The 17,480-nt window shown below is 47.0% G+C and overlaps 1 protein-coding gene across 2 annotated transcripts in view; it reads left to right on the top strand.

Annotated features, from left to right (window-relative positions):
• Positions 1-477: 477 nt before the first annotated feature.
• Positions 478-17,480, top strand: part of CHST11 (carbohydrate sulfotransferase 11) — a 168,474-nt gene continuing 151,471 nt past the window's right edge. The window contains exon 1 of one of the 2 annotated variants that reach the window (XM_040596651.1): positions 478-704. In XM_040596651.1, the coding sequence (XP_040452585.1) occupies positions 587-704 (118 nt within the window). In that variant the 5' untranslated portion in view covers positions 478-586. The remainder of the gene's footprint in view (positions 705-17,480) is intronic. The other variant, XM_040596652.1, reaches the window with a different exon arrangement.

Raw genomic sequence — 17,480 nt, forward strand, 5'->3', positions numbered from 1 at the left:
CCTTCGCGCGGGGCGGCGGCGGGCGGCCGGGGCCGGCCTCGCTCCCGGCCGGCGGGCCCAGCGCCCCCGAGGAGGGCCGGAGCGGCCCGCAGCCGGACAAATTCACAGGCAGCAGGGCCGCGCCGCCCGCTCGCCGCCGCCCGCGGGCAGGGCCGGGGCCGCCCCGGCGACGCCCGTTGGCCCTTGCGGCTCCCGCACGCGCCCGGCACGCCCCCCTCCTCCCCCCGCGGAGCGCGCCCCGCGGCGGCGGCCCCTCGAGGCAGCCCGGCGCGTCCCCGCCCGCTGCCGCCGCCGCCGCCGGGCGGGACCATCTCTCCCCTTGGCGGGGGGGGGGGGCGCGCTCCTCCCCGGCTCCCCGCCTGGCCCGCCTCCCCCCCGCGCCGCGCAGAGCGCCCCTCCGCCTGCCGCGCGGCGTGGTCACGCCCAGCGCAGGCATTAGCGCCCCCCTGTGCGGGGCGCGGGCGCCCGGGCATCCTCCGGCGCGGCGGCGGCGGCGGCTCCTCCTCGGAGCGCCGCGGGCGCGGAGCGGCTCCCAGCGCCAGCCGTGCGCGCTGCGCCGCCGCTCTCTGCGCCGCCGGACAACGCCATGAAGCCGGCGGTGCTGGAAGTAATGAGGATGAACCGGGTGTGCAGGATGGTCCTGGTCACTTCTGTGGGCTCCTTCATACTCGTCATCTTCTATTTCCAAAGTATGTTGCACCCAGGTAGGGCACCGGCACCGCAACCCCACCGGCACCGCGGAGGGCAGCGCCCGGCTCCGCACCGGCCCCGCTCCCCGCCGGCGCAGGTGGCGGGCGCCCCGGGAGCCCTCGCTGGCTGCCGCCGGCCCCGGCTCTCGCCTCCCGGAGCTGCTGCGGCAGGCGCGGGGCTGGGCGGCGGGCGCAGCGCGCTGCAGCCCCGTCCCGGCCACCGCCCGGGGCAGCCGCGGGGAGGTCGCCTCGCCCCCCGCAGGAAACTTCCCGCGGGAGGAAGGAAAGTTGGGGGGTTTTGCATTTTATTTTTATTATCTGTCGCCTTACATCGTGTGTTTGGTGGCAGGGGGACGGCGGCGGCCGGCGAGCCTGCCGCGGCAGAGAGCGGCGCTGGGAGCTGCCCGGCCCCCGCGGGTCCCACTGCGCCGAAGGGGGCAACCCCCTGTCCCCGGGGCTGCGGGCACTCGGCTTCGCCGCGAGTCGCGTCTGGGGGCGTCGGGGGCACCGCGGCCGGCCGGGAGCACCCGCCACCGCCCGCGGACAACTTCGCGCCGGCTCGCCCGAGTTGGCCGGGGCGGCTGCCCGGCCCCGGCCCTCTCTGCCCGGCCCTGCCCGCGGCGGGGCCGCTCCTGCTCGGCCCCGGGGCGATCGGGCGGAGCGCCTGGCTGGGCACGGGCGGCCGCAGGGAGCCCGGCTGCGGGCCGGCGTGCGGCGGAGCCGCCGTTTCTGAGCCGAACTCCGGGCTACCGAGCGCGACTTCAGTTTCCCAGTTTCCAGGCGCGGTGGGCACTGGGGACAGGGCTATGCCGGGGGCAGGGGTACAGGCGGCCGTGGCAGTCGCTCGTGGGGCAGCGGAGCCGCACAGAGGCGGGGCTGGGCCGCGGGGCTTCGCGGTTTTGTCGGGGAGGTTCAGTGCTGCCGGACCTCTGCTGCGCGCACCGACCCGCCGCGGGCGGCTGGCTGCCGCATCGGTCCAGCAGGGCTAATAGAAACTAGAAAAAAAACCCATTTTCATCTGCCTGTCTCGCTTTCCCCCCTTCCTGCCCGAGGCGTGAGGTGGGAGTTGCACTTGCGGTGTCTTTCTGGAGGGACCCGACGGCTGTGCGGGGGCGCGGGGCTCGGGGACGGGCAGCGCGGCCGCACCGGCGGAGCTCGGTGGCCGGACCCCGCGGCCGCGGGCGTAGCTGTAGCAAAAATGGAACGGCAGGTTGTGAAAAAGAGAAAGGGCGTATTCGGTTTGACTCTCCTTTCCCTGCTTGTGGCTACCAAACCGCCGCTGATCAGGAGCGATTTTTCCTTAAAGTTTTTGGAGTCAGATGGGAGAGGCTCAGTCCGCTGATAGGATTAGGAATCAGTAGGTCTGCTGTTCTGTGGTGAAGCCAAGTCCCGCTTGGCGTTTTTCTATCGGTTGTCTGCTCCTCCAAATTTGGTATCATTTGCTTGATGAATGTGTTCTCGTATGGTGCCCATCTGTGTTAATACCTGCCAACTCCTTGGAAAAATTAGCGTATTTTTTCTTTCCTGCCGCATCTGCTCCATGCTTACTGGTTTCACAAGGAGTACTGAGCCCTTAGCAGACCCTAGGAAGGCTTTACTTCAGGGCTCCGATGCACCGTACACTGCTTCACCAATTTAATAAAAGTATATTTTCACTGGTTGGGTTCCACAGCTAATACAGTTCGCACACACATTCAGAAAATTCAGCCAAGAGTTATTATTTCTCCTTGTTTCAGATGGATTATACTGCTAGAACACAAACTCAGTATGTGGTAGGTGAGAGATTAAATTGAATATTTTTCTACAAATTTTTGAATGTAGAAAAATTGCCTTTCAAGAATTCTCAGTGTGCTTCATAGCGAACTGCTGGAGATCATGGCTTTATATTTGTGCTATTGTGAAACTATAAGTAGGTCGAGATTTTAGTATAAATGAGAAGATTTACCATAAACTCTGAGGAGGGAGTGCGATGCTGTGAAATCACTGGGAGGACAATTCGCACCCATTTTCTGTTTTATACATATTTAGGTTAGCGTAAGTGGAGTAGATATAGAATTAAATGCAATCACAACCTGTCTGTTTTACTGTACCTTCTTGATCATAACCACTTCTGCTTTTTTGTGGGGGCCTCTTTCTTTAGTGGAAACTGCTAGAAACCTATCAAACTCTAATCTAGACCCACATAGAGTGTGGCTGTTTGGTTTACAAGTGGTTTGTAAGGCTCGAACAGCTATTTTCACCAGATAGCTGTTGTGTGATGATGTGTGTTACCATCTTGGTGGTGCAAGTGTAGATTAATGTGGAGTTCTTGAAGGGTCAGGGGAGGGGGAGGCAGTAGACCTGCCAATGTACTATACATCAGCAGATCATTTTGAGGCTTTATAGCCTTATTTTAAGATACATTAATAACCCTTCTTGAAGTATGTCTAAATTCACTGGAGCTGGACCCTGGGCAGTGTATATGCTGGGTGGAATGGGACTGGAGGTATTAAGAGCTTTCAGAATCTTGTATGATGCCGTTCTTGTGGAGGGTGTTCAACATCTTAGCTGGTGTCTGCTGGCGTATGTGTCTTTGGACCACTGCTGGAAGGAGCAGTCTCTCATAACCTGGCTTGCGACCTGTCAGTCTTGGTAGCTTACCACGCTCTCTAAGGTAGGCACTTTGCAATCAGAGTGAGCTGAAAAATTCCCACCCAAACCTTTTGGATGGAAAATAAGGTTTTCAGTTAAGTTCCTCACAGGAAGCGTCAGCTCCTTATTTAAAATCTGGCAATTTTGTCACACACACACACAAGTTCTCTTGGTGAATTTCAGGACACTGCCTACAGAGCTTTCCAAACAACTTTTAAGTGTGAGACAGTGAAGGTGAAAGATGCTAGAAGGCCACCAAATGATGAGTCTAGCACCCCTCAGGGACAAGACAGCTCTTCATCTGTTAGATGGGCATTTTCTGGTTTTGGAGGTCTGAATGTGGATCTCTTGATCCATTTGAGAAACACAAATTTCTGCTGACAATTTTATTTTTCCTTTCGGATAAATAAATAGGAAAATGTCATAGTTAACAGAAGCCTTTCTTAAAGACAAAAACGGTAAAAAAAACACCCGAAGCCTGAAGCAGTGAAGGTGAGCTTAGCCTTATCCTCGCAAAGGAATGTGATATTGTGTCTGTTGTGCTGTATCTCAAATGTCAGCATATTGGAAGGAGGTCAGGTGCTTTTTACCCTTTGTTCTTTTTGGCTCCATACCTGTCCTTTGTGGGGGAGCCAGTGGTAAATGTGTTGTCCAGTTAATACACCTTTGCATTGTCTGAATTTTGGCAGAGATTGCCCATGTGCTGGGGAAACCCTCCCAAATGAGGCTCCCTGAACAGTTGTTGGTGGAGGAAGGTGAATGGTGCTGCTCTCCACTGCTCAGGAGCACTGTGAAGGAAACTTTGGAGATTATCCTAGCTTTTGTGGCTTATCTGTGGGTTTGGGGGACTGTTCCTGAAGGAGATGACAGCAGGTGTGTTTTCCTGTTGCATGTCTAGCCTTTTCTGAATAGAAAAAAAACATTCTGCAATGTTTGCTATAGCTGGATATATAGCAATATGTGACTGACTTCCCCAGCTCTTTGCTTAGAATAATTTCCCCCTTCGCTCTCCTGCCATATGCTATCTAGATAACTGAGTGCAAGCTGATTATTGCCTCATGCTCCTGGATCTTCTGCATGTGTATGATGGGTCAGTCTTTGGGGTTTATATGACAGCCCATCATAGTTTTATCTGCTGACTCTCCTATGAAATCAGTTTGCTCACAAGTCCTTAGCTTACACTTTCCTGGATATGTTTGCTTTTTTTCTGTAGGCACCCCAGCTGCAGTGAGCAGGGGGATTGTGTGTGGGTAAGTTAGGCTAGGCTGGGGTCATACTGGTGCTGTTCTCCTTCAGGATGAAAAATACCACACAAAGGTAGAAAAAATAATACTGTCTTTATCTTACCTGAGACAAGTTTATGAAAATAACTTATTCTAAACCTGATTTCTGCTTCCCCCCAGTATTTTTGCTCTGTTTTTAATCTCCAGTTTTAGACTTCTGTTTTTCTATGGATGCTAACAAAGGTTAGACCCTCGGACTTGACTCCTGTCCATGGTCTTCTCAGTTACATGTGCAGCACTGTATGACTGACAGCTGCTTGTTCCTACAGAAGGCTGATGTCTACCTTTGCTCAAATGTCAGAACAACTTGAATCGCATGGGTTTTTTTCCTTATATCTGAGGACAAATCACATGAGGTTTTTTCCTTGTGTCTGAAGACAAGCTCAGCATTGGTTTTGATGGAAGATTCTGTTTGAAAATCAATGCAGCAGTCTCCCATCTTGCAACTGATCCTTGCTTTCTCCCCTGCTTATAAAGGGGAATGAGATCTGCAAAGCAGTGGGTGTGTGGCATTCCTTTGATGGACCCTGTATACTGGTTTTAAATTATTCTGTTTGGGATACAGAGAAATGGAGTTCATTTGTCAGCCACGAGAGTCTGGCCCTCATTTAATTGCATGCAGTGAAATTCATCCCCCAGTCTCGGGCAGAAGCCCTGCTGTCTGCCTGCGAGGGGGCTGTGCTGTATCTTTTTGTTGGTGTCCCTATAAGCTTTTCACTGATTTCCATGGGACTGCGCCATCAGTGTGAGCAAATTAACTCTGGTCCCTCTTCTCAAAGGTACTGGTAGTCTGGAACTGCTTTAAGTTGAGGGTTAAACTGCTGCTTGTATAGTCTGAAAATCTTCCTGGTTAGTGAATATTAAGCTTATTGAAAGAGCAGCTTTTTCTGTTGCAGTACGTATGAGTCTAGCTTTTTGCAGCAACTGCTCGCTGACCTTAAGAAATAAGAATCTCTCTTTCTGAGTGTGTTCAAGCAAAAATTACCTGGCGCTGCCCACATTGATGTCTTAATAAATTTTAATTTATCAGAATATTTATTACTCTGCAGTTGCTATTTCTATGATGTAGAGTTTTATAAGCTTTTACATTTTTTTTTTGTTATTGTAAATCAATATTGGGAAACTGTGCTGACTCTCATAGCATTGATAGTCTGTATTCACAGATGTAAAAGTGTCATGACTTGGCTGAAGTCTAACTTTATCAGAGGTAAAGTCAATGTGAATGGAAACTTTATTTTTCCTTTAGAAAAACAAAAAATGTAGAGCAGAAGTCCCCAGTGCTTTTTCTGAACAAATTTATACAGTTGATCAAGTGCAACTAGTATGTTAATTTTATCTCTTTATAGGATGAGCTGAATTTCTGAATTCTTAAATTATTTCCATTACTTTTCAGAAGCGATAAGTATTTTATCTTGTACTGTACCATGTAACTAAATCTAAAAGTGGTTCAGAGAATTGGAAGAAATTAGATCCATGTTACAGTAGTGTTGTCTTTGGGAAGAGTATTTTGTTTGATGCTGTTGCGAGACGTACTGTATCAAATCCTGCCTGACAAAGCTGCTGCAGTTGTCCTTGTGTGAATGTCATTCCAGCAGTTTTTTCCTCTCAAGCCTTTTGGTCTGATGCATATGTATTATGTATCAACTCTAAGGTGATCCTGAGGGAGTTAAGGACTGGGTTGGGTAACACAAGGGTTTGAATCTGATGGCTTTTCTTGTAGATTGTTTGTGGTGTTCAAGGCAAATGTTTGAGTTCTGTTTGTGACTTGTCTAAGTGTCAACACATATAAAATCACGTGTGGGTGAAGGGCCCGGTTCAAGTCAATGAAAAGAGTGGGTGGTTTTCCCCTTCACATTAAGGAAATAAAATTAAGTTCAGGAATTTTGTACTTGTGTAGCTCTGGCGTGTGCAGGATAAAGATGAAGAGATGTCTGTGGTGGGTCATTTAGATTCAGCAGCCACCTACTATATTACAAGGATAATGTTTCAAAGCACGTTCGTGTTTTGTTGGATGTTCCTGTTCCCTGTGGAGCCCATTCACGTAAGATCTTTGTGCACAAGGTAGCTATTTGTCCTTACAGTCGCAATTCAAACTGTAGAGTTCAGTTAATTCCTCATTATTTGTGTTTTAGTATCCAGGTTATAGATAGCGTCCTTTTGTTATGGGCAGAATGCTTGCATGTGACAAAGTGGTGTTTCTGGCACAAGCCTTGTGCTCTAACTAGAGATGAGACCACCAGAGACTGCAGCGAACCAATGAGAAAATTCAGTTCCTAATTATCTCTGGCTCATGCCTTCAGACAGAGGGATTTTCTTGGACTCCAATTTTGTGAATGTAGTCAGCAGAGGATGCAGTGTGTTTCCCCTTTCATGTAATTGTTTGGCACCTGAAACTAAGGTTTCATGAATAAATCAAAATTCTACTGCATATACACTGTGTCACTCCTTTTGCATAATGTTGTTATCCCCCATTTTTCATTTAATGCCAGATTGAAGAATGTGGTTTGTTGGCTTGCCCTCTCCACGTGCTCCTTAATAAGGAGTTAGTTGTTGGTGAAATTGTCTGGAGTGGATCCATTCCCTCCTGCCAAACTGAAGTTGCAGGTTTTCCCATGAATTGCCTGTGTTAGCTTTCGACTCCTTCTCCACTGTCCTCTGGGTTGTCACACCATCTGTAGCATCACTAGGAAGTATCTGAGGAAAAGCAACCAGCTCACAAATGATGTGCACTTAGACATAAGGAGTGAGTGCACGGAGGGTGGTGACCATCCCGGCGGCAGTGTGTGTCCTCTGCTTTGCCCGTTCTGCGATGTCCTCTTCAGTCCCTGTGGGATGGTGGGTAGGACATGGGAATTGCAGATGTCTGTGAAAGCTGGCTTGTTTTACCTGTTCCACACTATGAATTTAAACAGGGTTGAAAAGCTGTGTGCGGGCAAGTCTCGGAGAGCCAGAGCGGGTGGCAGGACTCTCATTCCTGTGACATGCTAACCGGCCTTTTGACGACGGAGCATGGTATAGTCATGGTGCAGCACAAGCGTTTGTTCATTTGCAGCAAGCGAGCTTTGTGTCTGTGCCAGTCAGGGAGGCTTCCCTGTATTGAAGAGATTTCCCTGCCTTATGTATTTCACATTTAAATATCCAGTTTGTTTGTATTTTAAACTAATATGCTCTTTTTGGGTGCTTTTTACACCTTGCCCAGTGTTGGCAATGAAAGTACATGACAGCTTTGCTTTTGGCCTTATTAATCTTACACATTAGAAATGAGGTCCTAAATGAGGCATTAACATTTAGCTTGTAAGCATCAGAAAGGGATGTTATATAAAGAAATAAAATTAGATGGGTACCACTGGAAACTTTGGAATAAAATGTCATCAGAGTGTACTGACTGACATTGAGGCTAGGTTTGGAAACTTTAGTATTTATTTTTTTTCCCCCCACTCCTGACAAATTTGATTCTCTGGATTAAAAAAAAAAGCTGAGTATGAGCACTTAGAAAATGCTGACTTAAAAAGAGCACACACAAATGCATGTGGATGCACGCAAGCACCCACCTGTCTTCGCAGCCCCTACAAAATCTGTAGTTGGTGATGCAGGCAGTCCAAAGGGGGTTATTTCTGAAGCACCAACCCTTTTCTCCTAACAAGGCTGTTGTAAGGAATACGAAGTTCTTTGTTATTAAAAGAAATCTCAGAAGCGCCAAGGACATAGGTGCTTTTGTTGTTTTGCTAACTGAGACCTATAGTCAGTGTCATTTCTCATTTCTGTGATTTCTTCTCAACTTATACGTGTTTGGAAACATCCAGCTTGAGAGAAGTAATGACTTTAAGAAATCTTTCTAGGCTGCAGAAGAGCAGGAACTTTTATGGGGGTATATTGGCTTAAATGGTGAGATTGCTTCTTGAAGGTAGCCTTCATCGTGTTTGTGCCAGGCTGCAGACACTGAAGGATGACTTTGCATCCGTTACTATCAATCACTGCTGCAATGGCTTCACACTCCTATGAAGAAACTTAAAAGAAGGTGCTGGGGGAAATAGAAAATACAAACAATGCAATCAAGCAGAATTTCTCATGGCACTGTGATTCCAGGGCTTTGGGAGATGGTAACTCTATCAAGGAAATGTCATGAAAGTAGGTGGGTCACACCATGGGAAAACAGGTGTGAAATACTCATCTGGTAAATGTTGTCTGCTCTTTCTTCTGTGTTGAGAAGTAGCTGTGATTTCAAGGATGTGAGTAAAGTGATCTCTGTGTGTGGTTTTGCAGGATCAGGGCCCCCTTCTCTCTCTGTCTTCTAGTAGATGAAAGTGGAGGATAAGGTCCTTTTCAGCCATGCTTGGTCTGTAAAGGAGCTGCTGCTGCTGCTGCTTTGAAAGTTGTCTCAGGGCTGAAAGATGCCGTCCTTGGTAATCTCAATGTTAAAAGATTACGTCTTTTTATGTTACTTGGCTGAGTGGTGGGAAATGATGGTTTTTAACTGTGGGGTCTGCACATGATAATCCACAAGGAATAAAATGCTTTGTAGGGTTTCAATCCACTTCTCAAACACACTATACTCTGTAAAAAGCAGAGAACCGTGGGGCTTTTTTTCCTAGTTTGTTTTATTTTGATTTTTACATTCTGGCAATTCAAGGTATGTTTTGTAAATAGTAAAAAGGTGACTTTCAGGACCCTCAGAGTAATGCCTTCTGAAGTCATGTAACATGATATTGTAGCTAGTAATTTTCATGCTTTTTTGGCTGATAAATGATTATGTAAGGGGATCAAAAAGTTTAAAGTGGGTAACTTGTAGGGATTTTTGTATTGGGGAAGGTAGGCATATATAATTGATAAGGTGACTATAATTGGATCCCACGGATGATCTTCACTATAATACCTTGTCTTAAAACAAAGAGCTTTAGGTAGTTAAATCCTTTTAAAGACTATTTGCATTATTGTGCTTTAAAGTTGTTTGGTACGCAGGCAGAACAAACGTTTGTATTATCTGAAGTGACCTGACACAGAATAGCACATTTTGCGCCCACACTGGTGGGTACCAGGAGCCAAATACGTCCTTCTAGTAATCTGTATTTTTACAGCCTGTGTTGGAAGTGAGAGTAGAGAATTTATAGTAACTGAGGGGGAGGGAATTAACACTTCTGAAACACTTGGTGATTAATAAAATGTGTCGGTTGGGGTCATAAATATAAAACTGATAAAGCCTGTCTTGATTATTTATTTTGGTCTTGATTAAATTCTAAAATATATTTGACTTTCCAGATGGGGATAAGCACTTTATCTTTGGAGTTACGGGTGTGTATGTGTGCACGTAATTTTGAAGTTGATGACATACATACTCTGACTCCTGGACATTACTGTGTCCCCTTGTCTCTTGGCTTAGTCATTGTTGCAGGATCAGTCAACTGGGCATTGTGCAAAGTTCCTGCCACGGTTGCGCTGCCAGTTCTGTGGACTCTGCCAGCCGATCTCTGCCTTTCCACCTTCCTTCTCTTCCCAACTCAGACTTGGTAGTCCTTTGTGGCAAGTCTAGGGAAGCTCAAATAGGATGAACATGGCTGCCTGCTAGGCTTTTGGGTTCGGGGTTTTGTTTTGGGCAAGCTGTAAAATTTTATGAAAGGAGCACATTGAGTGGTTTGAATTTGTTGGTAGATTGATTCTATGAGGTCTGCATGATTGACTGGAGGAATCAATGGTTGCTTTTCAGTTGATTTTAGTGAGCACTGGGTCAGGTCTACTTCTGCTGGGCCACTTCTTGAATTGCGTGAAGGGCACATGTCCCCCTGTGGTGGCAGAAATACAGGATTGCAGGCTTGAGTGGAGCTCTGAACCCTTCCTCCCCTGTAAATCTGGGTCAGCTCCATTGACTTGGTTATATCAATTCCGTATCAAAACTGCTGTGAGAAGAAGCAGAATTTGTCCCTGTCTTCCTATGGAGCAATACACAGCTTTGCTTTTCTGCTTTCTTGCTTGTCCTTCACAGAGTACTTCTGCATTGAAGTGAATGGTAGCTTTTCCCCCATAGAGATACGTGCTTGAAGTATTGAAGGGTGTGTTGTGTGTCGTTAGTTTCAGTGGAAATGGCACTGACAGGTAAGCTATATGTAACCATTAGCATGCAGGCCATCAATGTGATCGAAGTAGTCTGGTCCTGCTGTACAGCTTCTTTATCCCACGCAGAAAAGGCTATTAATATTTCTGGTGCGACAGCAAAGATGTAATTGCATTAAAGAAAAAACTGGGAAGAAGTTAGAGCTTCTGGAGTTGTTAACTATTTTGAGATAAAACTCTTTTGAGATACTAAATGAGCTGAAATGAAATCATGAAAAGACATGACTTAATTAAAATTGTCTTCATATTTGGTTGTCTTGATCCAGCCTGGTGTTTTGGTTTTTCTTTCTCCAGAACACATCAGTGTTTCTGGTGAGTCTTTCCCCATTCTGTTGTCTGTTTCCTGGATGCTTTTCTTAAAATCTTGCAGAGTAAAGAAAGGAGAATTTTTGCAGAGTATGCTAGGACAGTTTGCAGAACAAAATATACACAGGGCTATTGTGTTTGAATGATTATTAATGCACGAAGCCTATACATCAGTATAATGTCAGTGACTTAACAGACTCATCTATCTCAGGAATGCTGTAAGCAGCATGGTAACACCTTACTGTGAGAACTCTTTGCGCAACTAGAAATGCGTCTCATTCCCTCCAGTGTGGTTGGGCACCAAGGGAGATAGGCCATAATTCTTGCATGTCCACACTAGCTTGGGTTGTTTCCCATTACCAATCTTTACATAGACTATTCCCCCCCCCTTGTTTTAGTTTTCTTTGTACTCTTCAGACCTTTTGCTTGTTTCTGCATTCACTGGGATGTGACCAAGAAAAATTAATTTCATTCTCCCTTTCCAGCTGTGAAGGGATCTCTTGTCATCAGATTGTGCCTCAACTGCTCTTACCTTGCCAGAATGCTTTGTGCCTGGTGTACTTCTCCAGCGTTATGGGAGCCTGGAAACACTGCTGAATGTCAAGCAATGTGTGGTGTATATTGGTTAATGGCAACTCTGTGCTTTCCTGCTGTCTGTTGCAGTTGAAAACTTTCGCTAGCAGCAAGTTAGGAACAGTATTTCTAGAAGTCTTTGACTTTGGGCCCAAGTCTACTTCTGTGGTAGTAATACTTTGCTTTAACCAGAAGGCTTAAAAATGTTCCACAAAATAGGTCCATGCTTTTTCAGTCTACATCTAGGGAAACTGAGGCGTGGACAGGAAGGGTATGTTTGCAGGGATTTGGTTAATGGTTTCCCACCAGATTAGTGGCACATCTGGGAAGAAAACTTGAGGGTGGGATGGTTTTGTGGATCTTGGTGCTTGCGTGATCTAAGGGCTGTGATCCCCTATGGGGTTGGAATAGACCGTAGTGCAAACTAGATGTTGGGCCCAACCAAGGTCCCAGTGCTCAGCCCAAGGGACACCACTGCAGCCCCATCTAGGTGTGCTCTAGGCTTGTGAGGATGACTGTTGTGGACAGTCTTGTGTGTCCTTTGTAGTACTCCTGCCAGGAAAGTCCTCCTGTTGCGGGTACATGGGGCTTTGAGATGATCTCTCCTGTACAAGGGGTTGCCTCCATGGGATCATGTGTTGCATGGCCCAAGGCATCAGAGCCCTGATGCTAAGATACAGGCACGCTCTGCTTGGTTGGACTACAGAACAGAGGCATAAACAGTTCATGTTTCTCTTTTTTTTCCCACTGTGGTTTGCCTTTATGTTTAGGTTTCTAAAGTATAAATGTTCCCTCTGTATGCCCTGACAAATACTGAATGGCTCTTCTTTTGTGGATCAGAGGTTGAAGACAAAGCATCAAAGGTCCTCGCTAGCTCTTGGGAAGTAATTCTAGGTAGTGCCTTCTTAATACTTCTTCAGCATTGTGTGTCCAGCTTGAAGTCAGGTTGCATAAACAGAGCTTGGAAGCAAGCAGCAAAATGCCCACCTTCTCAAGGCGAGTACAGCAAAGTTTGCTGCTTAGGAAACATCTGGCGTCTTTGGTGCTCCCATCGCTTGAGGGATGTAGTCGTTGACTAGGAGCATAGTGTTGCCTAATGAAAGAGGGACTGAAGGTCAGGAGACTGGGTTTCTGCTGCCAGTTCTTTCCTGCACCGTGCAGACAGCACTTCAGCTACCTTCTCCCTTGCACACTAAGCAACAGGCAGCCTTTTCTTTGTTTGGAAAGGTTATCTTTTACGTAGTGTTCAACACAGATAAGTGGTTGTCTAGGTGAAAGTGTCATGGCAATGCCATTACACAGATGTCTATTGAGATGTCATGCTGTGGTTTGGATGTAGGCAGAGGTGGAGGCCATGCCTGTGCTTACAAATCCGTTTTCTGAAATAGCAAGCCTGTTTTCGGGTAGCATTGTGCTTGGGCAGCTTTTGCCAGGGAAACTTTTACTGGATTGATAATCAATATAGGTGACAAAAAGGTCTGCCTCTTCCCTTTTTGTTTTCTTTTGCTTGTGTGCCCAGGTCTGAGGTTTTGCCAGCAAATCAAAGCTTATTTAAATGTAAAAAAAACCCAAAACCCACATACAATAAAATCTTTGGTATTGCAATTAATTAATGTGTTTGCTGCTGCTCAGAATGGCCTCATTTCAATCTAGCATCTTTTTTGGTTCCTGTGGAGGTCTGGAGCATCAGAAGTAATGCTTTATGCAATGCTGCTCAAGGTGGGGGAACTGATCCTACTCAACAGTTTTGAAAGGGTGTTTTCTACCTCAGTCTTGGGAACTTCCTTGGAAACAAAAACTTCCCGTTTATCTTGCTGAACATGCATGACTGTTTCCCACAAGTGTGCAGGGCTAACAGCTGTAGTCTGTGAGCTGCAGTGAGGCATTTTGAAGAGACAGACCTTTTGTCAGTGCTGCAAGGCAGCTAGGAATGTTTCTCTTCCTGCCTCTTCCCTCCCTTCCTGATGTGTAAGATGCTGTTCCCCCCTCAGTCAAACTAGCATAGTAAAAAACGTACTTGTCTGTGAAATTCTGGGGTTTGTTTGCTGCTGGCTCATCTGTCAGATTAATTTTGCATTGAATTATGAAAAATGTTGCTGTCAAAAGTTGTGGCTGGTACTAGATTGCCAGCACGCTACATCTGTGTTCGAGCGTTTGGGAGAGGGGCTACTTTAAAATTTCAACTATATCCTAAAAATAGATGTGGAGTCTCCCCCATGCCCATCTAACTTCTTTGCTGGAAGTAGCTGGGTTGTGTCATGTTCGTCATCTTTTCTAGCTGTAGGCAGTTTAAAGCACAACATAGGTAGCAAAATGGAAGAACATGTACCCATCACCCTCAAGTGAAAGCGTGTAGGAATGGCACTACGGCCACATCACATGCCACACAGCTGGAAAATAAAGGAGCTGATTTTTGAGCAGAAAACCAGTGTGTATGTGTTTAAATTATGTAACAGCTCTTTGAGTTTCCATGTGTTCCTGTGCCCTTTGGCAAGTGGATTTGCCATTTTTTAAGAGGTGAAGAAGTGTCAATTTCAGGGGATAAGACTTAGATGTTATTTTACTTTCTTTCTTTGTGTTATAAGATGATCCTTAGGGAGAAAAGGTTGACCCCAGGAAGGAAGGAATCTTTGTCTTCCTGGGCTGCCAATAATCTGTCAGTACAACACAAGGTTGAGAGGTTGAAGTTGCAAGCGAAGCACTTATGACCCAAATGATCTGGCTTTCTTATAGGCAGGCGAGGCAGCTGTGAGGGTGTCATGGTGTAAATACATGATCAGAGAACCCTGTGTTTGTGTTTCTGCATCCACGGCTAAAGTATGGCTGTGACTTCTTGTGAAGGACCCTCATCCAGAACAGAGGGTGCAGGGATCGGTGTTCACATTCAAGTGGACCATAGCAAATAGCTGGTGGGAAGGAGGGGTCGGTTCCTGCTTTGCTTTTATTTCTGTTCCTGCTCTTCTGCAGCACCAGGGCACTTCATGGCTCTGCTGAAGCAGAGTCCTGTGGCAGATGCACCACAGACCAGATCTTGGGGGCAGGAGTCTGATGTGCCTGACATGCAGTGGCAGCACTGACATGTGTAACAGCCGCTCTGAACCTGTCCGGTTCAACATGGGTAGGGGGTAGCCCCAGCACAACAGAAAAACAAGCTATTGCTGAAAAAAGTTGCTGGCTACCAAAATGGTAACTGACAGATTTATTCAAGCTTGGGTGTGAGCCTGCTGTCTGACTCCGGTTACCACTTAATTTTTGCATTTTTTTGAAATGGGCCTGTGTGTAAATACGGGCTTCATGGGAGCTCCATGGTATGGATGGAGGGAATGCTCACACTTCCATTACTACTGAAGTAAGGATACGTATGTCCCTGTCTGTGGCACGGTGAACCAAGCGTATATCGTCCATAGCTTCCCACTTCCGTTCTCCACTTCCTACCTTGTATTGCCTTATACCAACACCATGAGCTTGTGCTAGGTGAGTTGGTCCGCTGGCCTCCTTGCTCAGACAGGCAGATGTCCCACTTTGCAGGGTGTTAGGCTGAGCTGTTGCGGTCAGCAGTGTGGACTCGTGGCACCTGTGTTGGGATGAGCTGTGTCCCAGTGCGGTTCTAGGACAGTGCTGCTGACAGTGGCTTTTGTGGCTGGTCTGCTTTGTTGGGAGACTAACTTGCAGTAAAATGGCCAGATTGGTAAAATTAACCTCCTCCGTATCATATGCCTGTGACCATTCAGGAAGCGGCTGGAGGAGCCAGGAGTTGCTCCTCTGTCACCAGGACCATCTCCTTCTTCCCAGCTTGCACATCCCTGTTTTGCTAACATTGCCGGAAGACAAGATCATTCCGTAGCAAGCCTGGAGCTTATCTGGTTGGGCAGACCCCAGGTGAATTGCCTTATTCCGTATATACCACTTACACCATCATACTGTGATGTGTGATTAAACTAGAGACATGTCATTAATAAAGTTTCTGGTATTTCCCACTTCTTTTATTAAGTCCAGAAGACTTTTACTTTCTGGTCATAAAGTCAATCCTTGTGAACTTTTAGTGGGTTATTTTTACTGCAACTTTGCTTCTGTTGATCTTTTGTTTGTTTCCTTTTAACATGGGGGGAATACAGGTGTGGGGGAGCAGCAGGAGCAGGGCTTCCCATGAGGGGGGATGAGGTGGGAGCTGGGGGTGAGCCCAGGGTGGAGAGTGTCCTCAGTGGTGGGGCGCAGCCCCACAGCACCCAAGTGGGGTTCTGGCTGTGTTCCCAAGTCGGATGAGGTAACAAGTTGAGAAGATAATCACCGGAAAACAGGGCCTAGCTATGAAGAAGTTATGATGCTCACCCAGGAAAATCAGCTGGTAAGTTTGGGCCTCAGGAGAACAGGCAGACACAGGGCCGCCTGTGACACACCTTAGGTCAGAACTGGGTGCCCTGTGGTCAGGGGCTGCGGGCGGGGGTCCTGGGGGGTTGGCTAGGGCAGTCAGGTCTGTTGGTGCTGGCAGGGCCTGGCAGTAGCGTTGCCAGCTCATTTTTGTGATCTGCTGACGTACTGGCTTCTGAAAAAAGCTCTTGTGGCAGGCATGGCAGGTGGCCTTGCGCTGCAGAGGAGCCCAGGGACAAGTGGTAGGCAGTGAGAAGAATTTGCTGTGCCAGTTGTTCTACCGCCATGATTGTAAGGTTTTGTGTTTTGTGTAATGGATTGCAGTTAATCTTGCCTTTTAGACTTCCCCAATTTTGGATGTTGAAAGTGAATACGCTTTGAGGGTGGGGAGGAAAGACATCTCAGACCACAGCATGGACAGACACAGCAGTCATAGCCAGGAGCACCCCATGCCTGCTCTGCAGCTACTACAGACCTGGGGAAGTTAGTTATCCTTCAGATGACCAAAACATCTGGTGTAAGCCTGGGATTTGCAGCACTGTTACAATATTTAAGCCCACGGTTTGGGAGGAGGTGGGTATAAGAGGATAAAAGGTTGGTATGTGTAGGCTATCTGATCTTGTTCTGTTGAGGGGGAGGAGTCCTTACGAGGAGAATCTATTGCATTGTGAATATTTATTCAAAGGAAAACTGGTTACTTTCTGCGAAGTGATACAGGTAGCCTAGCATGTGTTTGTGGAGGGGCAGGACTGACTTTCAAAGTGTGCTGTCCTTGGCAGTGTTAGCTGGTGATGTGCGAGTACGTCGAAGGTCATGGCTTTCTTTTTTGCTTCCTCCTCTCCTGCTCTGAACCTGCTGTCCTCTTTTGCTTGTTTTGTTGGCTCTGGTGGAGCTGGCATGCACACTACACCAGCATGCTAATCCATGCTGAGCCATTCTTTACGGTTCATGTGGGTACGCCTCTCGATCTGGAACTGTTTATGAAGTGGGCAAAACCTGATCAAAGCACATACCTAATTGGATTTTTAGATCATGCTTTAAAAACGTCGGATTTTCAAATACTCCCATTAGTAGGCATTAGTACTGAGGAGGAACGTGTCAACAGGTAGTTTTTTGAATCAGAATTTAAGTATAATTAAAAAGAGATTACTGAACTTAAAATTATTTTTACAAATGCTTTCATTAAATAAAGACCACCACTGGAACCTGTGGATGCACGTAGGAAGTGTGCTGACCCATTGCCTGTAGCTTGATGTTAACGCAAGAGAAGAGCTTTTACAAGTATGGAAAAAGGGAGCTGATGCTCACTGGGACTTTCCTACCCTTGGCTGTGCAGAAGGTTTGGAGGGAGGGGACTGTAGTTCCGAGGGAGGGAGCACAAGGAACATACGTAGGTTCAGCCAAGAAATGTCAACCTAACTAGCAACAGATTCCATAGTTTTCATTGGAATAATAATCAGAGAAGTAAAATTATAATTATTAACTTATATGCTAAAAGGATAAAAATGCATCCTAGTTAATTTGC

The sequence above is a fragment of the Falco naumanni genome, chromosome 5 (genome assembly GCF_017639655.2).
Source record: "Falco naumanni isolate bFalNau1 chromosome 5, bFalNau1.pat, whole genome shotgun sequence".
NCBI classification, from domain to species: Eukaryota; Metazoa; Chordata; class Aves; order Falconiformes; family Falconidae; genus Falco; species Falco naumanni.